Here is a 25,199-nt window from a genome sequence, read left to right as displayed (position 1 = left end):
ACCTTCTTAATGTAGAAATGTTGGTTTTAGAGCTCAAGTGCAAGGAGACCACACAGTCCATATATTACAGTCCTGTACAACTAGCAGACAGAATGCAATTAAGTACTACAGCAGCAGTGGAAACAGTTCATCCTTGAAACTCTACTAAAGTGCAATAAATGTAACAAACAATACAGGATTCTTATTAAATACAGTAAAAATAATTAGCAGAAGTGGTCAGGTTTGTGTTCCAGTGCCTGTATGCCTTGGAGTATAGTATTGTCCATTACACTAGGTGGTACTCCTGTGGTAGGGCTTAGCCAACTACTCCCAAAAGGGTGAGATCAGCCACTTTCTCCTATACTTTCCTGTGCCCCTTCCTTTAGCTAAACCTGAGTTGCTTGGGGGTGTAGCCAGGGCATCTTCCCTATACGCCATGTATACTGTGTCACTTTGACATTTACGAGGTCCTCCCTCTGAAATGCATAAATAGTCTCAAGGCTCAATTACCTTGTATTTCCTATGATCCTCTGGTTCTATGAACATGGCTAGCTTTGTTGAAACAGAGGTTAGGACCTAACTATCATATTTATGACTGGAATTCAACCACAGCTCAGGCACCTGATGAAGCAAATTTGAGGTGTAAAACTGAGTGGTAAGCAGCCCATTCACCCATCTTTAGGAAGATATTAGGGTTCCCTGCCATAGCACCACTTTCTGGTACAAATCAGTAGGATAGCCTTGGGTACATAAATTGTTGGCTAAGCCTGTTTTAAGAGCACATGCTGTGGCAAATGGAGACATTTTAAGAGCAGTATCATGAACTATTATTCCACACAGAGGTGTTAGGAGCCTCAAAATGCACTGCAGGATAACTGGTGAAGTATAGATCTGCAAATGGGGTTAAAGATGCTTGAGGCAGGTTCAAAAAAGGAGGTGGATGTTGCATTTGGCTAGCTGCAACACCTGTCCATACCTGATGGACTAAAGGTCTTTTTCCCCTTGCAATCTGTATGTATTTGTACATAACTAAATACAAAGATATACAGTTAAATCTGTTTTATAGTCCAGCTCTGTGTATCATTAGCATGACATTCACTCGTAAGTTTCATCTAAAGCAAAACTATGACTGACTCATACTTTGGGTTATTAACCTGGATTCATCTATACCACAGGAACGCACCAGGTCATCTAATCCTTACAGACTTCAGATTTTGACCTCGCTGGTGTGCTGGATGTTTAAGTGATTTTATAAAAAAACTATCAAGATTCCTTCAACTGTTTCTATAGATTGCTTTGACCAAACTGAGGACTAAAGATGTGCTTACTATGTTGAGATAGGTAACTGTTACCTGTGATTTCTTTTGGTTTTGTGCATTATGTTAATGAAGAATAGAGGCCAACAATGTAGGCTGTTAAACGTGAAAATAGATTTGGCCTTTACTTGTTAGTATGTAAGAGTGTACAATCTAAAGCAGCACAGATTGACATAGCTATACCTAATGTGCATTCATGATCCTTTATTTTGCCTGTTAGCTGCAGTCTTTACTGTGTTAGTACAGTCTGTTTTTCTTCTACTGTTACTTTACTGAAGTCTTCACAATTTTGCAAGCTGCCTTAGTCTAACCTGCAATTATGGTGGAAACCCTATGCATGAATGGACCACATTCTAGGAAGGGTGCAAGATTCTACCCATTATGGAGTCAGAAAAAGGTCTAAGTATGCTGAGAATGCCATTGGCCCTGGTCTTTAAAACTGCTCCAACCACTTAGAACAAAGCTGTGCCACCAGTATAATGTTACTTGGCAGTACATTCTCAGCAAATGCCCAATGGCCCTAAATAACAGTTTTGTGCTGTTTTTACATTATATTTTTAACTAGAAATATCCAATAAAAGTAATGGATAAAAACATAAGGAACTTGGGTTGTGATATTTTGCTGTAGGACTGTCTTCAGTTTGGGGGGGGGGTGGTCTTACTGCTCTACCCACTCTTCGCCACTGTGTTTCATTCAACGCTGACATAACAATGCCAACATTATGCCCAGCTTTTCTTAGAGAAGAGATCTGGCCAGAAGAACATACAGATGCTGCTCTAAATGACTGATGCAAGCATATGGTCAAATTGGCAGACATCACATTGTTCAAATATCATCATTGTTCCAGTGAATTATCTGATAAATTATCAGAATTGTTGGTTTTGTTTAAATCATTTAAACTTAATTATATATTTTTGGGTTGAGAGATGTACTAATCAGAAGGGGCGGCCACGGTGGTGCAGTGGTTACCATTGTCACCTCACAGCAAGAACTTCTCTGGTTCGATCCTCGGCTGGGGTGCCTTCTGTGCGGAGTCTGCATGTCCTCCATGTGGTCTCATGGGTTTCTTCTGGGTACTCCGGTTTCCTCCCACATCCCAAGACATGCTGTAGGTGGATTGGACACTCTAGGTGTGAGTGCGTGCGTGTGTGTGCCTTTTGCAGAAGGTTGGGCACCGGGCTGGCAAATCAACACCGTAAAACTCCACTGCCAATCATGAGCGGACAAGTGACCTGCTGTGGTGACCCCTAACTGGGAAAAGCCGCAAGAAGAAGAAGAAGGTGTACTAATCAGAATGTAATTTTTATCATTCCTATGTGCAAACTTGAAGAACAAAGAGATTAAACAACTAGTTCAAGGTCACATAACGCACAAGTCACACCTGCAAGACTCCCAGCTAGAACTGTTGTCCCTGAGTTTTACAGTCACTGCTACAAGTGTAAAGGCATAATGTTTCTATTGTTTCATGTGTCTGCCAACCTCTCTACCTGCTGCTAATTTCCACATCATGGCAATCTGTCATCTCAACTCTGAGGTTATGCATATGCCAGAAGTCACTTCCCTACCAAGAGAAAAGATAATGCATGGCTATGAATCACAGGAAGAGCACAGGAGTGCCACATCATTACGATGAGGTGTCTTTGTTTAATGTGTATCACCATTTTCTCTTGACAGTCATCCTAACTTCCTGTACAGGAACTTGTGCACCATATTGTTTTTTGGGTGAAGAAACATTTTGATTTGGGTTTACACCATCAAAACCTGGACCTGCAAATTTCTATGGAGGTAATAATCAGGAGGAAAACCTTTTCACATTATATTTAAACCTTGACTTAATGCTCCCTCCCCCATCACACACACACACACACACACACACACACACACACACACACACACACACACACACACACACACACACACACACACACACACACACACACACACACACTCAGAGACACACATTTTGCTCACCTTTCCTGTAGAGGAAATGAGACCACTGAGGTAAAAATTTGCTTCCTGAATTTTAGCCAACAGTAAGCAACCACGGTTGTTGTGTAGATCAGAAAAATAATCCTGGGGAGAACAAAAACAAAATAAGCATTTACAGAGAATTCTGCACATGCTCCCATTGCCTATATTTGTCACTATTATTTAACATTATTTATTTATTTATTTATTTATTTATTTGCATTGTTATGAGTGTCTGTTTCAAGGCAACTTCCTTACATTGTTTGCCATGTCTTGGCCAATGTGCCTCTGCTTCTCCTGGACATCAAGGATTTGTTGGTGGTACCATTCCCGAGTTTGTTCTACCATCTGCAGACCATGGTGCAGAATGTCTCTTTCCTGCTCTAGTTCCTTCATTCGCTTCAGCTAAAAAAACAAAAGATTACAGTTAGACTTGCTGAATGTTTTTAAAAAAATAGCAGACATGTAAATAGAAAGGTAGACAAGTCAGCATGCATCTCAAAATAAAAGAAAGTACACAGCATAACTGAGATCATCAAATTTTCATTTCAATGTGCTGTCACTAACTATGAATTTAAGGCAGATCATTTGTTTAATAATAGTGAAACCAGTCTTTTTGAAACAGGAGTGTCTATCTCTTAAAACATCACCAGTAATAACACTGCTACAGTTTACTCTGGGCAACAACAGTTTACATTTATGGGAGAGGATAGTCATCATACTAACAAAACTGTAACAGTCACACACCAGAGCTGTTGAGGAAACTTTGTGAAAAAAGGTCAACAAGATGATGGACTTTTAAGCTACCACTGACCAAGTCTCGTTACTGGTCCTGTTACTTACTGCATGTCACACTCTAATAATGGAGCATGATGAAACCTAAATAATTATGTGATGATTCAGGCTACACAGCAACAGTCACTGCTCACAGTACAGCCCAACTTCTTGGGTAACATCAGAGTCACTGCTAAACAGCTACCATTGATGACTGGGACAACCTCTCCCCCCTGCAATGTGTCATTGACAACATGCAAGACAAATGTGCCTTTGGTGAGGGATAAGTGACAAAATTACACATATGGTATTAGTGACAGCACAAGTTTCAGGCTTCACTGGAAAACATCTGCCCAGCTGGGATCGTATCTAGCCAGTGGCTACTCTGAATGGAGAGACCAGCAGCAGCACTCCACAGGCTGTAGCATCATAGGAAAAATTGGAAGCATGGGCTACATAGTGGTAGTGTGAAGCTCCTGTATCATTTAATATATTTTTGTTTACAGGCCTAATCCACTAAAACAGCAATTTTTTGTGTGGAATTCATGACAGTAGGTTTGTGGCCACTCCACCACAGTGGTAGCTTGAATGAAAACAGTGAAGTAGGATTTGGGACATGAGAATGAAAGGTGACCATAAGGTAGTAAAGGATAAGCTGACTTCTGTGCACCACAGAACTGGCAGCCCTACAGTATGACAAAAAGGTCCATTATGGACCCCAGCGAGGGTGCCGATGGGGTTGTATTCAATCAGGTGTACCTGTAACAGCTGGCTGAGATTGTGAGTGGATCTGGGATAGTAGAGGGGCAGAAGTATTAATTACACACTGGGCAACAACTAAGGGTGGACAGAACATTCCAGTCATTAATAGGAAGAGTATATGAGGGATTGCTAATCACTGTGATGTCATGGAGTAGACTATGAACCTTGCTTGTCAACTAATAAAAGAAACCAGAGTAAGGACCCTATCACTGGCAGCTGAGACAGAGTTGCCAGCAAGGAACACAGATTACTAGTGGGATAATAAGGACACTGGGTTAATATCCCAGGATACCTCCTAAAAAGCTAGAAACATGACCTGACAGGCACACTAGTTCAACTACCCCATCCAGATAGGCTACATCCCTAGGGAATGGATGACTGCAACTGTCATCCCTCTACACAAAGGTGGACCATCAGCTGACCCAGGGAACTACAGACCCATGTGTTTGACCAGTCTTATATGCAAGGCCATGGAAAGAATTACTGTGGACCTGATAAACAATGACATAGGAAATCTTCAAACATGGGATCATTCCAGTTTGGTTTCATCAAGGGCGGGTCATGCATGCTAAACTTATTGGAGTTCTTTGAAAAGGATACTAGAGCTATATGAGGGCAAAATGGTACATACTGCCTTCCTGGACTTGGCAAAGGCATTTGACACAGTACCCCACCTGGGTATCATAGACAAACTCACAACTTTAGGCATAAATCCCTATGTCACCCAATGGATAGCCAAATGGATCACAGATAGGACACATGAAGTTTGGAAGGATCCCCCCCCTACCGGGAGGCCTGTTACTAGTGATGTCCCACAGTGGTTAGTACTAGAACCTCACCTGTTTGGAATATACTTCTCAGAAGTCAAAGTAAATGTACAGGGTCTTTGACTGACCAAATTTGCTGATCTATGCAAGCTAGGTGCAATCACTGAAAGATGTAGATATCCTACAGGAAGGTCTGACACAGACAAGTAACTTGTGCCAGAACCATGGCTTAAAACTCAGTGCAAAAAATGCACAATTATATCCTTTGGGAAGATGACTACCCCTGAAAATACAACACTGATAATACTGTCCTAGGAGCAGACCCTGTGGTAAGGAATTGGGAACTCAGGGTGACAGTAATCTAAAATTTGATCACCATGTGTCCATGGTAGTGAGAAAATCCTTCTACATCGTGCAACTTATAAGTAAGGGCATGGCATTCAGATTTAAGGAGATCATAGTCCCACTATATTCCACCCTCATTAGACCAATAATCAAGTACAATGCACCCTTTGGCATGTACCTGACCAGGCATTTGCAACAAGTGGTGTGGCCACAGAGGTTCCTCACTAAAATAATACAAGGTGTAAATAACATGTCCTGTGCAGACTGCCTCAAAGCCCTGTCTCTGTACTCGGTCACCTGCAGACTGCTGAGGGACAATTTATGCCTAACCCACAAGGCATACTCTGATCCAGCCCTGATGAATCTGCTACATGTTTGCAAAACAAACAGCACTAGAATTACCTGATCTAAGAATCTAAACCTTGTTTGTGACATAAACAAAACATGTTGAGGGATAGTTATGTGTCTCAGAGATTGCCCCTTCCCCTTCTCTAGAACAGGCTCCCCATTCATGTGAAACAGAGCTTTCCTCTAAGCCTACTCAAACACAGTTTGGACCAACGGATGGGAAATTACAAATTGACAGCTTGTGGCATTTATGGACAGGGTCATTTTGTAAATGCCCTAAGTCACAGGCACATGCCAAAACAATTCTAGCCAGTGGGCATTGATAATTGGGAAAACTGGGGCATGAATGGCTAGGCTCAAAAAGGCTATAGGGCCTTTAGCCTAATAGCCTCCTAAGATCTTATGATTCAAGCATTTCCAGGTCATAGATGTTGGCGGGTAGCCCGAAAGTCCAATTGCTGGAAGGAGAGCACTGCGAGTAGATTCTAGACTCAAACCATACGATACACTTAAGCTGCAATGTAACCTACACCAAACAGCAGGAAGAATATGTGGCATGTATTAATCACCTGAAAACTATCCAAACCTCAATAGTTGTGTGACACCATATCAAGTAATCACACTGCAATTCACAGCATATATACCGGAGCAGTTAGCAGTGCCAAAGCATTGCAAAGTGGACTATATTAAGTAGGGAAGCCATCTAAATGACTGGAAATGAGGTAATTCTAAAATATTATTTATTTATTTTTGATTTGGTAGCTAGAATGGTCTGGCTGGGCTTTTGGCCCCTTTTTAATGGAGTTTTAGGGCAAAAAGTTCCTGATAAAAATGCTTACATCATATATATAGTTACTAATACAACACAATAATACTGTCATTTTTTTGCAATGAATTACTTTGCATGCAATATATGCAGATACTTATATGTAAGAATGCATTTCTGGATGTTCAATATATGTACCTAACACATAGCTTGGAAAGAACACATTTCTGTTAGCAATTATAAATATTATTACTAGGGCAAGAGCTGTCCAGAGAGGACTGTCATTTGGTTAACCACAAGGTAGTTTGTGCTTTCACCTGCATCCTGGCAATTGAGATCTTTCTTTTTTACTGGTCTGAATCTCACGCCATCCCTAGCTGGTGGGACATGCAGTCCCTGTTTCTGTGTACATGAGTATAGTCTCCCTATCAGTGGCTTGTTGAACTAAACATCCACACTCAGTATACATATCTGTATCCCAGACCCTCCTGTGAGTGATCTGTGCATGGGCATCTCCATCTCACTGTCATGCCAGGAAGGACCCATCCATTCTCCCTGCCTGCTCCATCAGTAGCCTAAGTTGCCAATTGATCTCAGGCCACCTAGTTACAGTCATAGTTTCATAGGTGTATATCCTAGGCTATGACCACCAGGGCCTTTAAAAGCCTAACCATGCAATCCAACTCAAATGTGTTCCTATATATCATGGGCATTTATTAGGAGGTGGTATGTTAGTTAGGGAGCTTCTAGACATTATATGGGGAGAGTATGTTAGTTTGGGCATTACTGTCTGCCTCTGTCTATCAGAGACACGGGGGCCAGACCTGGGTTCATAGTCAGGGCTTTATCTCTCTATGCCACCACAGTTTGCCTTTTCTAATTATATCTTTTTCTAGCTTCTTATTGGTTTTATGGCCATCTCAGTTACCCACCTCAGACTGCTATGACCCAAAATTCTGATCTATCTGCCAAGCTAAGGTCTGCAACTATGGAGGATAAACAAAATGACACTAAAGAGCTACTCATCTCCATCTTGAAAGAGTACAGATCTGCTCTAACACAGCAACATCTTCTGCGATTGATTGCCGATTTTTTTATGCACTGCACTTCTGACCCTCTGGCAGTCGGGCACGACACTGACACAACAAGGACTGCAATACATAAGGTGTGAGTGCCTATTTCAAAGCATTAAAATTGGTTAAAATGCATATGCACTGTAAGTCTTACTTCTACTGATCTGTGCACCTGCAGTACCCACCAAAGTGGTAACACATTTATGCCAGGTTCTTCCTACCTCCCTCACTTCAGATGGGGTGGTAGGTGAGCTACCTTATTATTGCACTTGGTTCTTGCACATCCATAAAATAAGCCACTTGACAGACTAGTTATGTAATAGAAGTGGCTGAGTGTTTTATATATAGATATATAGATACATATAGATGCATATATGGTTTACTATCATATGTTTGACACACAGGCGATCGAATTGAATAATGACTACAACCTTTCCCCGAAAATCTCCATGCAAAATACAGGCATATTCGACAAAACATAGAACCCCAAAACTCCCTACCACTCCAGATCCAGGAACAAGTGCTTACACGGGTCAAGAAAGGGGGCAAGTTCAGAAAGTCAGTAATGTTGGTTTCAACATTCTGACTATCGATATGTGGGAATTGCATAGCTAGACTCAACCATCTGCATGTCGATGATGTGACAGTAAACCTATTTACATCTTGAATACAAATGATATGGAGGACTAGCAAGAGTAAAGTATTACCATAATTACAACGTATAAAGTATGAGTCAGGAAAAACTTAGGCCAAGATTCAGAAAGATTTCAAACACAAGTGGTAAGTCCTATGGCAAAAAGGATCTTTTAAAGTGATCACAAAAAACAGGAGTTCAGAGAAACATTAGCTGCATTGAGGAAAGAAATTATTATCAATTAATTTGTATGTAAGCACAGTAGTTATACTAAGAAGTACTTGGCTGCAATAATCACCACTGATAGTCCACACATAGCTCCTCGCTCACTCCCCCACACTCATGCACACATTCAAACACGCATACATGCACGCACATGCACGCACGCACACACACTTGAGACTACTCATACTGCTGCATACATGTACACACACTGTCACACACACATATCACTACCTTTCTATTAAACTCCCTGACACTTCCTTGTAATTTAGCCATGTTAATTAACATAGCTGGTGGGGTTGATTTATGCAGCCAAGTAGGTCTATGAATTGCTTGGCTGCATAAATCACTTATGTAAGCTTTTCCATGGAACAGCACATGACTCATTACCATATATTCCCCAGAATGCCTCATAAATATTTGTGATAAGCCGGGGGGGGTAGTCTGCTATCGTGATTCTATAGGCTGCATAGAATCACTGCAGAACTGTCTGTCTATCAATCAGAAAGGGTTACCACCAGCAGTAAAACATCCACATTATGACTTTAATCCCTTTTTGAATCCCAGGGTTAATTTGAAAGAAAGAGAACTTAACTGACTGAGGAATGCAAACAAAATGATAAACACTATTAGGTACATTGAACTAATGGTGTGGAAGTGGACTGTGCCTGCCTGCTCCAAAATATAAATGAATTGCTGGACTATCAGGATCATCACTGAATGTTAGGCATAACTGCCCCAGAGAGACAGCCAGAAGGGCAGAAACTCAGGAAGGCACGATGGTGTGTTGACCAATAAATGGCCAAATGGGTTAATAAACTGTTTGCAAGTGGAAGTGGACATTTTCCTTAGGAAGCAGTGGATGTGACAACAGCAGTGAAAGATGGAGACAGCTGGATGATGAAACACCTTCTTTGTTACCATACAAAATCACTGTTTGCTTTTGCTTCACACAGGAAAGCTGCAATAAACATAATGTGAAACCAGGCAGTCCTCATAGGGTTGCCACCATTTCACATAGTATAAGTGGACTTTTTCATAACAAAACATGACTTTTCACACAAAGCTCCCTAACTTTTACTAGTACAAACAGGGCCTGGCTTATCCCTTGAGAGCTTGGGATAGTCTTGCTCCTGCATTTCAGCATAAACTGGTACTTAATTTCTTAAACAATTAAATTCTACTATTTAGTTTGACATTCTTATTTGGTTCTTTCTTCAGATTGAGCAGCAGGTACATAATAAAATGAAATGGTAACAAATCCAAGAAGTAAAGCATATAAATATATGCAAGCTCAAAAAAATGGCAGAGGTTCTTGTGGTGGGCCATGGGCGGCTCTAACATAAACCTGGGAATTTGCTCCATCTGCTTTCTATCAATATAGCCTGAATTACACTGATTCTGCATCAGTTAGAAAACAATGTTTTTTTTTTTTAAATTTGCTAAAATGTCAGATGCTGATTACCATTATTTTAGGCAATAAATGAATAAATGTCAGGATCAGGAAGGTTCTGGGAATATCAGAGCAACTAGTAACCAGAAGTACTCAGTGAAACATTTTAAATTTTTTTCATACTTTTGCCCCTTGAGATCTGCCAAGTTTTCAGACTGATCACCTAAATTGCAGTTTTCAGGACAGGGAAAGTAAGTGATCAGACAACTGCCATCAGAGTCACGTGACAATCAGACAACTGCCATCAGAGTCACGTGACAACAGATATTGCAGCCCTGTGTGGGGGGTCAGGAGCATGAACTCCACCACCTGGTTAACATTTATGTCAGGAAGCAAAGCACCCCACATAGTAACAAGCTGATCTGCTGGGTGGATAGATAAGCTCTTCACTGTCACTTAACATTACAGGCAGAGCCACAAGGCACCGCTGCCCTTTCACATCAGAACCTGAGCTTTGCAGTCACTAACACTTAGATTCTGTCACTTACTTACTGGGTGATTAACTTCCCAAGCATTTTGCAAGAAGCTTCTTCAACAAGTAGCTGGAAAATTGTTGTACCCTTTAGTAAACTAATATTTTTAGCTACTTCTGTACCTCCTTTGAGGCTAAACATATTTGTCATTGTACAATTAGTACAAGGGACCAAGTGTGCCAAACTTTGGATTAGTTTTAAGACATACCTCATCAGTCTGTATGTACTTAGGGCTGACAGAACAACATCTTTCCCAAGTACTGCACTGTAATCCTTATACACTTATTCAACTCAACAACAACTCAAAATTCTGACTAAATACAGTCTGATCTGTGACTACGAAAAGTGACTTGGCAATCAGGTTTACCTTAGCTCACATCCAAGGAGGTAAACTGTCATCTGCTGAGTAATCTGTCACTGTCTGTCTAGCTGAAGACAGACTCTGACATATGTACTCCTTTCTAGTCACCTTCTGTGTGCTTAAAAATTAAATTAAAAAAAAATCTATTTTACTAACCTCAGTTTCTCTCTTTCCTTATCATTTAAAACTCTACAGAATAAACACTGCACTACTTTAGCTCACCTGGTTCACAAAAATCAGCTTATGTACTTACCCAGAAAAAGAAGTTCACAGCATCAAGGCTCTCCATGCTGCTGTTCAAGGGAATGATGAGAATTGTGTATGCCGTGCGCACGGCCATAGCTTGGTGGGATTCATTAACACACAAAGGTAGATTTTGGGGAATGGGACACAGACAGTAATCCACCAGCGTCCATTATTCCAAAACAAGATGAAGAGAGCAGCAGAGTTGCTGTCTCCACCTACAATCCAGGCAAAGCATACAGACACAGCGTAAGCCTTGCCTAAAACAAACAGAGACTTCCAACCACAGCTTTGAAGCAAGCCAGTGACACCAAGTTGAACTGACAGACTACATGAGGGGAGGGGGACGGGGCAGGCATTGAAATTTGAGCAGGAGTGAAAGAGTACATGAAAAGAAGTAAGTCAAGTTGGTGCCTGACCGGGAACTGTTTCATTTGCCTGTCCTGAGGGGAGGCTTTCGGATCAGAAAAACAATACAGAACAAAAAGGAACAATGTGCTGAGTCCAGCGACTCAGCAGGATTAAGTCAGAGGTGACTTTTGACAAACTGGATTTTTCTGTTTCTGTAGGCATTGTTCATTGTCTGTTGTGACCTTTTTTCACACACACACACACACACACACACACACACACACACGCACACGCACACGCACACGCACACACACACACACACACACACACACACACGCACACACGCACACACGCACACACGCACACACACACACACAGACACACACACACACACACACACACACACACACACACACACACACACACACACACACACACACACACAGACACACAGACACACACACACACACACACACACACACACCAAGTGACACCACTAAAGATGCTTGCTTTGTTGATTGTTCCACATGTCCTCTAGTTTGTATGTTTAACATATTTCACTTAAAAAGCAGTAAGACTAAACTTCTGTCATTGAAAAGGTTAGCACTCAAAACCAAACTCTTGGATTTACCCAAGTAATACTACAACAGAAACTCCTTACAAAGTGATGCATTTACTGCTGGTGAAAGAAAAGGGACTGACAGTCATATAAACTGAAATTCTTTGTTTAACCTAATGCTTATATGTTGCATGGAGAGCAACCTCTTCTAGGTAGATCCACTGTTGTGCCATTGTGTTACATCCTTTGACTTTCTGTTGGTGAAGGTGTTAGGCCTTGTGCCACTCCTAAATGAGGTTCTTTGCATGCTCACAGGATCAAGAAAAAATGGACTGGTGTCTCAGGCCATTTTGAAAAAAGTTCACTATGTAAGTTTCATTTACCCAGCTAACAAATGCGTAAGCAAACAAATGAACAAATAGATGGAGGTTCTCTGTTTTCTGATGCACTCTAAAGTTCATACCACTCTAGTTTTTTTTCTTCTTTGCTTTTAGATTTCTTTCCTTTATCAAACATGCATGAGTTGGACCAGGGTCTCTTACAGTATAACATCACCATCAGCATGAGTGTGATCTTCTATCCCATTTTGGCACTACAATGTATGCTGAAAAGAGAGGGGTGGACTGGCAAGTCACAGAAAATACAAGGTTCCCATTCCTGCAGCAGATCCATCTATCTGTCTATAGGTCAGTCTATCTAATTATATGTCTGTTTCATCTGTTTGTGTTTTTGCTGCCTGTATATTTTAATTCTTATATCGTTGCATCAACCCAGCATACACCTGTTTGTGGCAAATGCAACATTCTTCCATTTTCTTTTAATCTCTCCTGACTTGCAGTTCACTCATCATTTGTTATGCTTGCTGCATTTGTACCTGTGTGTATTTGTGTGTGTGTGTGTGTGTGTGTGTGTGTGTGTGTGTGTGTGTGTGTGTGTGTGTGTGTGTGTACGAGAGTTTCAAGGTGTTCATGCACACGTGTGTGAATATGTGTGTACAGGAGACACAGTCTCTTACATAAAATAAGCTTTAAAACCATTACCTGCTAAACAACTACCAGTTCTGTCCAGCAAGAAGTTCTCCATGTACACATCAACATCTATTACAGAGCAGTTAATGCCCAAACTCTGGAAAAAAACATATATAATTCCATCTACAAGGAAGGCCTTTGAACTGATTTAATGAGCTATAGACCAGCAGAAATTCTATCACCTCTTTAAAAATACTAAGCAATTATATTCAGATCCAGCTTATAACTCATATAACATGCAATAACATGCACTCATCTACTATTTATTTATTTGATATTTGTTTACTGGAATGTCTGGACAATAACTTCTTTTCAGAAGGGGTCCATGGAGAGAAGCTCCACAAATAAATCAAGTTTACAGACAGATAAAACATCATTTATACATAAGAAAACTGCTTACAATAGCCGTATACAAGGTTTGCACATAGGTGATGAGTACAACCAATTAAATTCTACAAGATATACATGCTGTTGTTGAGGCAGAACAGACCCCATACATTAGACGAGAAAATGCTGCAATAATGATGCTAGAAAATTTTTAAAAAATCATGATTGCTTGGATACTACAAATATATTCCCATGCTTTATGCAGGATGTAAGAGAGGAAATGGTTGATAAGAAGTAGAAGTGGGGATAGCATTTAGTAAATCTTGAAAGATAATTTAACACAATGTAAAGGTTTTAAACTGTTCAGCTCATACCTCTCAACTGTACAGATTTTCACAGAGTGTCCAGAGTTTTGGCTCATATTTTTGGCCTGTTCCTCTTTTTTCCTGGCAAATCACTGGAATGATGTCAGGATTGAAGTCACTAAATAATGACATACATTTGAGTTTCAGACTTCAATTCCTTCAGAAAATGTATATTAAAACAAATCCTGTTGCTCTAGCAACGTTCTAAGTTTATAAGAGCAATATTTAAAATATGTCCCTATTTGTACCCCCATTTTGTCAAGCTTTGCCCAGATTTTTTGTATTAACAGGTTGAGTGCAGTGTCATCCCCTTTGGTAAAAACTCTGTACCCATTAACTACCACAGAGGCAGCAATCTACTTAACACCGAATGCGTGATAAGGGACCTTGGGACCCAGGTGGACAGTAGTATCTCCTTTGATAGTCACATCGCCACAGTAGTCAGGAAGTCCTTCTACATGGCACACCTCATCATAAAAGGGTTCTCATCCAGGAAAAAGAATGTCATTGTTCCCCTCTACTCGTCACTCATTAGACCCATTATAGAGTACAACACCCCTTTTAGAATGTACCTCACAAGACATTTGCAGCAGCTGGAAAGGCCGCAGAAGTACCTCACAAAGAGGATTACTGGCCTCAAACAAATGCCTTGCACTGACCACCTCAAAAAACTCCAGCTTTACTCTGTAGCATATCGCCTACTCCGAGGTGATCTCTGCCTAACATATAAAGCTATATCAAACCCAGAGCTGTTGGACATGCTACACCTAAAGAAATCCCAATCCCTCCAAGCTACATGCTCTAGGGACCTAAACCTTGTCACCACAATACACAGGACACGCTGGAGGGATAGATTCCTGTCCCAGAGACTTCCTATACTATGGAACAAGCTACCCATCTATGTCAAGCAAAGTTCTTCATTAGCACTCTTCAAGAAAAATCTTGATGAGTGGATGGGAAATAGGAAATACACCCCGGGGATCACTTCTGGCAGTGGCACAGGAAAATAACTTTCTTGGGTGGCATAAGTTATGGAACCTTGCTGGCTAGGCTTATGTAGGCCCTTGGGCCGATAGCCTAGTACCTACCTATGAACCTATAAACCTATGAGAGGGATTTCAGCTACAAGATATGCAGACATATAGTTCAGTGTGACACAGCATTTGAAATAGGACAATCAGCATGTTTAAATTAATCCGTTATTCCCCTTTTATAAGACTGAATGACCTTGATTTTGGCATATTTAAGTTGTAATGCTGGTTGAGGGCAACCATTCTTACACACACACACACAAACATGCACTCATAAACAAGTTTTATATGTTTGGGTTTGTGTGCACAAACAAGTATATATATATATATATATATATATATATATATATATATGTGTGTGTGTGTGTGTGTGTGTGTGTGTGTGTTTCTATAAATATATATATATATATATATATATATATATATATATATATACGCACACACACGCACACACACATATATATATATATATATGTGTGTGTGTGTGTGTGTGTGTGTGTGTGTGTGTGTGTGTGTGTGTGTGTGTGTGTGTGTCTGTACATGGAGCCCTATCAGATTACTGAGTTTTCAGAAACTTGGAATTCGTATGGTCGGGACCATATGATCGAGTTTCTGAAAACTCAAACTCAAAGAAAAAAAACACACACACAAAAATCTACTTTTTTTTACATTTTTCCAGGGGGCAAACTGCTAGGCACCCCCACACACCCCCTGCAAATTACATATGCTTAAACTAACATTGCTACACATTGCTTAAACTAACCTCCTAAATCCTGAGCTCTACTACTATAGCCCCCTCCTTTCTCTCCCCCTCCCATTCTCCACACTATTTATCATTTCCCCCCCACATTGTCTGTACATTGTCCTTCTTTTGAACAACGATTATCGTTTTGTTTTTACTCTCATATGTAGTATATTTTGACCACTGCTATCAGTGCAACCATTAATGTTCATAATTCTTTCTTTTGTTTTTCTCTTTGTAATTAATTTCGTATTTGCATTGTTGTTTTTAATAGTTTTGTCCTGTATGTTTACCTTTGCTTATGTTTGCTGGGGCTCTTTCCCCTTGGGTCTCCACTGAAAATGGGTTGTTTACTATCAATGCAATGCAAATGGCTAATAAACTTTTCTTTTTACAATTATTTTGTATTGTGATTATTTAATATTTGTATATTGTCACTTTATCTTTACTTAATGTTTGCTGGGGCTTTTCCCCTCGGGTTTCCACTGAAAATCGGTTTGTTTTCAAAGTCAGTTGGACTAACCCAGTTAACAAATGTGAAATAAATAAATAAATAAATATACCAACTCCGGGATCCCACTGCAGTGAGGAAAAGAGTAAAGTTCCCGATCCGCACTGTACTGCGATCTGCATTCAAAAGCTTTGGGTTTTCAAAAATCCGATCATATGGTCCCAACCATATGGATATATATATATATATATATATATATATATATATATATATATATATATATATATATATATATATCAAACACCTATGGCATTCATGCCATTAAGAGTTTTCTGCAAAAGAAAAGTGAATATGACATTAAGAAAATCAATCTTATAGCTATGTTACTCGAATTCATACTCAAAAATAACATCTTCATATTTGATCAGAACATCTACTGGCAAACTTTGGTTGTTGACATGGGCACTGCATGTGCAAACAACTATGCTAACCTAGTGTTGGCTAGCTGGGAAGAAGCGCACATTTTTAACAACAATCCTTTTTCATTGGCATTGAAATTTTACAAACTTTTTGTCAATGACATTTAATTGTTATGGGATGGAACCTCTGAAGAACTGAGTTAGTTTATTCAATATCTAGAAGCCTCGACAGATTTTCTCGGGTTCACAATGCATGAATCTTACACTTAGATAGAGTTCCTGGATATCTCACTTAGAGTTGATGCAGATGGGGTCTTAGATACGAGTCTTCATAGGAAAGAATGTTGAACGAATAACTCACTCTTTTGTACTAGTATGCATCCAATACAGCTTTCCCAACTATAGCTTGTGTGTTGTTAACTCAAGGTTCCCTTAATTTGACTTAATAGCAGCAGCCTGCATTTAAAGTGGAACCTGTGTGTTGAGAGACAGCCTTACAAGACTATCTGCAAATATATAGAGCTGAGTATATTTTTCTGTATTATTCTGTATTATAGAGCTAAATTGTTGCTTAGATATCTGTTGTCTTACTGTTCTGCAAATATACAGAGATCAGTATATATTTTTTTGGTTTTATAATTTGCACTCTGATTCCTCACATCTCTGTTGAAACTTTTCCCCATCCCCTCTCCCTGTTCTTGGTTGTAGTTTAAATTTGGTGGCTTTTGCAGTGCCCGCCCCACTGTAGATTTGATCTAGGACACTCCCCCAGTCCCATCTCTTTACTGCATTCTACCTAATAAACCCTTTCTGCACTTGCTTTTAGTCCTTTTTTAATTTAATTACATTTCTTCAAACTGTGTGTGGACTAATATTGCTACATACTCAAGTGTGCCAGCTTGCACTGCATGTGAATTGTTTTTACTACTGTTTTTGCTATTTTTCTGGAAAAAAAAAATTGTAAGCCTGTTTCCTACCTTTCCTGTAATTAGTGTTCCAGATACAGATTTGCTGTATCCAGGACTATTTGTAAGCTTCTGAGCTCCCCAAGCCTTTCTGTGTTGGAGGGAAGCCTTCTAGCTTATCAGTGGGAGTGGTAAGCACTAGGTTACCTGTCTACCACATAAGGAGTGGTTCTGGCCCAGAATTCGTAGTTATTGGCCATTTGGGCGGTCTTCCATCTCTCTCAACATTCTGATTTGAAGGCCTGCATTTGCACTTGTTTCTGTCCTGTAACTCCTGGGCCCATCTCATTTGCTCACTCAAAAAAAAAAAAAAAAAAAATTATCTGCTTTTACTGTATTTGTGTTTCTTCCTACTTTATTTTGCTTTTGCGTCATCTTAAAAGTACTCAATTGTATTTATTACTGCTTGGTGTAACTCATTCTAAGCCTTTTAGTTTAAGCACTTGGGCTTCAGACCAGTTGTTTTACATTAAGAAGGTTTGTGGTTTGCACTGTAGTGGCAGAACAGGTAGCTTACATCCTTCTAAGTTGGGAACTGCTGATTGAGGGCTCAGTGTCTGTTATTCTAAAAGTGTATTAATTCTGGTTTAAGCACTTGGGCGTCAGGCCAGTTATTTTACATTAAAAGGGTTCGTGGTCTGCACTCTTGTGGGAGGAGAGGCTGGACTCTTCCCTTCTGAGCTGGGAATTTCTGTTTAAAGGCTTATAGTGCCTGCATATTTGAACTGTTTCTTACTGAAATTGGTACACCTTGTTTGCTGTAGCATAGACTAGATCCAGGCCTGCTGAATCTAGCTTTGTTTGTATGCTTGTTGTTTGTTTGCTTGTTATTTCCCTGAAATGCTAATTCCACCTAAAATGCGGCTTTTTAGCGCTTCTGTGGATCCCTAGTGATATCTGCATTGCTTACTGTACTTATTTCCTTGTTTCACTTGAAAGAAAGTTACTGTTTGTCGTTTTTGCATTTAAGTTACCTGTAACACATTGCATTTAAGTTACCTGGCACTTGCTCACTAAAGCAATTATATAAGTCAGCACTAAAAAATTAAAAGCACTACACCCTCACAAACTCCCCTTGAGTACCTTGTTCCCCATTGGCCCTTTTTTCAATTATAAAGGAATTCCCAATACTATTCTAGCATGTCCAAAGGTCAGTTGCCAATCTCCTCTCTGGTCCAGCTGGTGAATCTGGGACTCTTGAGGCAATGTTACAACTGCCTCATGTACACAGACAACCCTCTCCTCCTCCCAACAAATTCCAACACATGTGAGAGATGCAACCATATAGCCATACTGGAGGCTAAGCTCTCTCAATCAGTACTGGCGAAACCAGTCAGGAGAAGAAGGAAACCACACTCACTACAATTCCAGTCTCACATAGACCTACCACGACAGCAAACCAAACACATAAACACACAAAAACATACTTGGAGTCTCTAAATAAAAATCTGCCTAAGCAGCAGAGACCTCCAAAGCAGACACCCAAGCAACCGCTACCCCAAAACAAAACACGTGCAACACATAGCTCACAAAGCCAGTGTGCCGAACAGTCACAGCCCTTAAGGCTAAACAACACACCTGATACACTTGTAATAGGTGACTCTATCGTCAGGCACACTGACGTCCCGCTCACCAGGCTGAACAAGGAGAAGGTCACGGTAAACTGCCTGTCAGGCGCTAGGATCCGCCACATAACACAAGCACTCAGGTCACTCCAAGGCAAGTACAATTATGACTCAGTCATTGTCCATGCTGGTGTGAATGACCTGAGACGTACCTCCCTGGACTACATGAAAAGAGACATTGAGGAGCTCTCTGAGCATGTAGCCCAGGCCGGTATGACCCTGACCTTGAGTAGCATCTTACCCTCACCAAGAATGATGCCACAATATGAAGACAAGATGATCAATTTCAACAATTGGCTTAAGTATTGGTGTCATTCAAAGGGGATCCAATGCCTGTCAGCCGGGGATGACATGCTCGACAAGCCACGATGCTTCACTAGGGACGGCTTGCACCTGTCACCCCCGGGCTTTCGGATATTGGTAAAGGCTCTTGCTACCCCCATAGTGCCTTTTTTAGGCAAGGCTCAAAAGACAAACCCACCTCCATAGGTATCACAAGGGATAAGAAACTAAGAGTAATGCTACTCAACGCCAGAAGTCTAAACCTCAAGATGAACGCACTCGAAACTCTCCTTAGCATGGAGTACATCGATATCTGTGCAGTAACAGAAACCTGGTTCAAGGCTCCCAAGAGCACCCCAGCACTACCAGGTTATACCTCATACCATGCTTTTTGGCCCCAAAACTTGGACCGAACCACAAAAGGAGGGGGAGTATCAATATTCGTCAAAGATACCCACACTTCCAGGTTGGTGGCACAGCACGAAGCATCAGAGACTATCCATGTGCAACTAACAGTGGGTAAAACTGCCTTCTAGTTTATAGCCTGCTACAGACCACCCTCCCAAACTCATGAACCCCACTCAGCCTTCCTGAGAACACTGGAAAATATGAAGGTCTCTCCAAACACCATTATATTGGGCGACTTCGACTACCCAAACATAGACTGGGAGCATTACTCTAGCTCCAACACCCTAGCCCAAAGGCTCCTAGAATTTATAAACTCAAATGCTATGGAACAACTTGTTACCACTCCCACAAGAGGGGAAAACATACTGGACCTGATCATCACCAACATGGAGACTCTGTGCTCCAGACCAGAAGTGTATCCCTCACTGGTAAGATCAGACCATAAACTAATCTCACTGGATATTCACATTCCGACTCCACCCCCTGCCCAGAAAACCACAGTGAAAAACTTCTCTAAAGCAAATTTCACACTCCTCAAAACTGAGGTGGAATCCTTCAAAGCCCCGGCCTGTGGAAAATACGCCCAGACCGCAGAATCCTTTATAAACGCATTCTATGAACACCTTCAGGAATGCATGGATCATGCAATCCCAAATAAAACCAAGACCCAATCCTCCAAAGGCAGACGTCCTGTCTGGTGGACCCCAGCCATAAACAAATTATACAATAGAAGGAGGAAGCTACTACATGATAGAGCAAAATCCCAAAAGGGACGGCATCTCTGATCAGTATTAGCAAAACTATGGGCACTCATAAAATCGTCTAAGGCCAGCTTCGAGAGAAAAATTGCACAGGACACTAAGGATAATCACAAGGCTTTCTTTAGTTATGTTAGGAACCTGGGTGGGAATTCCCAGATATGCTCAGAATTAGTCCAAAATGACAGAAAACACACTGAACCCACAGACATTGCCAACATCCTAGCTGACAGGTTCAGCGCAAACTTCTCCCACCCCTCCCCACCAAAAGGGCAAATATCTATCCCAGCAGAGTGCTGCCCCCCTGACATCTCAGATGCTCAGGTAAGAGCTGCCCTCTCCAAAGCAAAAACACAGCATCAATGGGACCAGACGGTGTCCCGGGCTGTGTCCTACATGAACTCCAAGAAGAGCTAAACCCAAACATAAAACTACTGTTCAATCTCAGCCTTACTACAGGATATGTACCCAAAGAGTGGCATACAGCAACAGTGGTCCCTCTCCACAAAGGTGGTGCCTCAATGGATCCTGGAAACTATCACCCCATAAGCCTGACTAGCTTGATCTGCAAAGCTATGGAAAGGATCATCATGGACCTCATAAATAAAGATATTGGGGACCTACAGACACTGGATCCTACCCAGTTCGGCTTTGTTAAGGGCAGATCCTGCCTCTTAAACCTGGTTGATTTCTTTCAAACAGTCACCAAGGCCATTGACGAGGGGAAGGTGGTCCACACAGCCTACCTGGACCTCGCAAAAGCCTTCAATACAATACCCCACTCGGGCATTATATATAAGCTCACCAGCTTAAATATAAACCCCTATGTCACTAGATGGGTTGCAAACTGGCTCAAGGACAGAACCCACATGGTTAGAATTGCTGGAGCCATGTCAGACTCCAAACCAGTTACAAGTGGCGTCCCACAAGGCTCAGTCCTGGGATCTCTCTTGTTTGGTATATATTTCTCGGAGGTACAGGCCAACATGGAAGGACCGTGGCTGACCAAGTTCGCAGATGACTGCAAACTGGGCGCCATAATCGACTCTCCAGCCGACACAAGCATCCTCCAAAAGGGCCTCATAGAAACAGACAACTGGTGCCAGAACCATGGCCTCAAGCTAAATGCCAAAAAGTGTATAGTCATCCCCTTTGGCAAAAACAAAGTGCCCACAAATTACCACATAGGTGGTAATCCATTAATTACAGAAGAAGTAATTAGGGACCTGGGGACCCAAGTTGATAGCAATCTCTCATTTGACAACCACGTGGCCAAAGTGTTTAGAAAAACATTTTATATAGCCCACCTAATCATGAAGGGATTCACATCTAGATCAGGGGAGGTCATCGTGCCTCTTTACTCATCCCTCATCAGGCCCATAATTGAGTACAATGCCCCTTTTGGGATGTACCTTACCAGATACCTGCAGCAACTGGAAAGCCCCCAAAAGTACCTCACCAAGAGGATCAAAGGGCTCAAACAGATGCCATATGCTGCCCGGTTAAAGAAACTCCTGCTCTACTCAGTGGCATACTGCCTGCTCAGAGGCAATCTGTGCCTGACGTATAAAGCCATGTCCAACCCGGAATTAATGGACATGCTGCACCTCAGAAAATCCAAATCCCATCGAGCTACACGCTCGAGAAACTTGAACCTCAGCACTGAAATAAATAAGACATGCTGGAGGGACAGATTCATAACCCAGAGGCTCCCTTCATTCTGGAATAAAATCCCAGTCCAAGTTAGGCAGAGTCCCTCATTGACTCTCTTCAAGAGGAATCTTGATGAGTGGATGGGAGATCGTAGGTTTACCCCGGGTATCACTTCTGTGTCACTGTTAGACAGAGGCACAGTATACTAACCTCGAAAAAGGGCATAGCAAAATTAATTTAAAATGGGTGGCGAAAGACAAACACATTCTGACTAGGCTTATAAATGCCCTACGGCAGATAGCCTAGTATGAACCTATGAACCTATGAACATTCTGAAAAGCCAGTTAAATAGAACTTCCAGACCCTACAGAGTGGATGATGAATTTATTCAAGCCACTGTGAATATAGGTCATCAGTTCAGAGACGGAGGTTACGGAAAACAAGAAGTGGAAAGAGAAATAACTACAGTAAGAAGCATGAGAGAGACAACGAGCAGACTGTTTTTTTTAAGAAAACGTTTGACTCTGTAAATTTAGGAAACAACGCAATTACATCCACTCAGAAGAATTGAATTGTACTCACATATGCTTGTGACATCAACTATGCCTGTGATACCATTAAAGAAAACTGAATAATTTTGACAACAGATATGACAATAAAGGATATAGTAGGGGCTGTACAATCATTCTGCTTTAAATGGAATAAAAATCTGAAGCAGCATTTATGCTTCACTTCTCAGATGAATAATAACATAAGAACTGAGGGAACTGGTACTCATCCATGTAGAATGTGCACATCTTGCAATTATATCTCCCAAAAAAAGTGAATTTATATATGCAATAGTTGGAAACAGATACGTTCCAGGACTATATGCTCACTGAAAACAAGCAATGTGGTTTACATTGCTTGCTGCAATTTGTGCAGCAGATTCTATGTAGGAAAAATGAACAGGCAGTTGAAAGAACGTATTTCAAAGCACGTAAGTGACATCCGCATGGGAGACCTGAATAACCCTCTTGTAAATATATCTCTATCAATCCTGGCCATAATTTTTTTTCACCATCACAGAAGAAAGTATTAGTGAAGTTAACATCGTGGACAAAACGGAGTTTGCAGAAATTAGACGGATTGGGGAACTGCAAGCTGATAAACCACCTGCTTTGAATGTGAATTTACCTCTTAAGCCAGCCCTTAAATTGAGTAGGCTGCATAGATGATCATGATTGGCTAAATTATCTCTTAAGTGACTATGTCATGATTCAATCTTCAAAGCCACTCCATGATGGGCATCAGCAATTTTACAGATTTTGATTGGATATTTTGTTTTTTAAAAGGTTTCACTTACTCAGCATGAGTAGCTCTGATGAAGGGTTAGTGTTAGCCCGAAAGCACTCACCTTCTTTTTATTGTTTTAGTTTTTTATTAAAGTTTATGACCTTCACTGTGGTGATCGAACTGTTATTTTTTCTCTGTTGCTTCATATATATATATATATATATATATATATATATATATATATATATATATATATAGGCCTACTTCACATCACCTAAAACTCATTAGACTGACTTTCATTTCACTGAGACCAAATCACCTAATTTGTCAAAATACTGAAATCTAATTTGACTATAGATATATATATATATATATATATATATATATATATAGTTTACTATCAAATACTAGTGGCCGGCCCGGTCGAATGGTCATATCACTGACCCACGTCCTCGAAAACTGACATTGCCAAACTCTGCTATCACCAAAATTCATATTGAATGCGATCTAGGGACGGGCGTTAACATGGACTGAGATAGGGGCGAGATTTGTACTTCTGTGATGTCGGAGTTCAACATTGCCAACGTTTGTGGTTTGGGTTTCACGAAATGTGGTTCGACCGAGTCAGTCGCGAGTATTTGATATAGATATATATATATATATATATATATATATATATATATATATATATAATATATACACACACACACACACACACACACACACACACACACACACACACACACACACACACACACACACACACACACACACATACACACACAGACAGGTATAGATATATGGGTTAATTTAGAACCAAAAAGTGGTTGAATCATTGAAACACAATCGTATTTACACATTGCTTCCCTTGTCATTGATAACTAAACTAATGGTTGTGTGGTTATTTAGTGGGAGATAGAGGGATCAAGGAAGTTTCTCCTCTTCCTTGCTATTGTGCAATCTCAGAGCAAGTTGAGGCAGTGTGGGGGCACAGTCCAGCATCTGGGGATTCATGGGGGACCTGCCCTATGCAAAAGCACTGGATTTGTTTTTTTTATTTACATTTTCAATGTTATACATTCTCTGTGTATTTTTTAATGATTCACAGAGTGACCTCCTGCCTTCCTGAACAGGTTAAGTGTTTAATCACAAATGATTGAAAACATAACTACCTGTGAAAACAAATGTCACTCCAAAAATATAGTGTTCCTCCATATCCCCACGAACCTTCCCCTTTCCTTTAAATATACTAATGTCACTATCTCACAACAGCAGGGACAGGAAAGGGACCATGCAAAGGTGAAAGCAGCTCAAACTGGAATCACACAGTTATGTATTAGGGATAGGAAGCACAGTTGTGAAATCAGGACTGGGAAAATAATACTTAAACACATGGATAGTAATCACTTATGAGGTGACTATGCATGCATACAATCAGAGTGAAGGTGACCATACATGCATACATACAGAGTAAA

The 25,199-nt window shown here is 40.7% G+C and overlaps 1 protein-coding gene across 1 annotated transcript in view; it reads right to left on the bottom strand.

Moving 5' to 3' along the window:
- The window catches only part of LOC122811438 (suppressor APC domain-containing protein 2-like), a 225,395-nt gene that overhangs the window by 56,843 nt on the left and 143,353 nt on the right, over nt 1–25,199 (bottom strand). Inside the window, exons 3-4 of the mRNA XM_044083281.1 lie at nt 3,523–3,669; nt 3,268–3,369 (exon numbers count right to left, since the gene is read on the bottom strand). Coding sequence (XP_043939216.1) covers nt 3,268–3,369; nt 3,523–3,669 — 249 coding nt within the window. The remainder of the gene's footprint in view (nt 1–3,267; nt 3,370–3,522; nt 3,670–25,199) is intronic.

This window comes from Protopterus annectens, chromosome 9.part0 (assembly GCF_019279795.1).
Source record: "Protopterus annectens isolate FY-2018-M chromosome 9.part0, PAN1.0, whole genome shotgun sequence".
In the NCBI taxonomy this organism is placed as follows: domain Eukaryota; kingdom Metazoa; phylum Chordata; order Ceratodontiformes; family Protopteridae; genus Protopterus; species Protopterus annectens.
The sequence above is the reverse complement of the archived record's forward strand: the minus strand, read 5'-3'. Positions and strand labels throughout refer to the sequence as shown.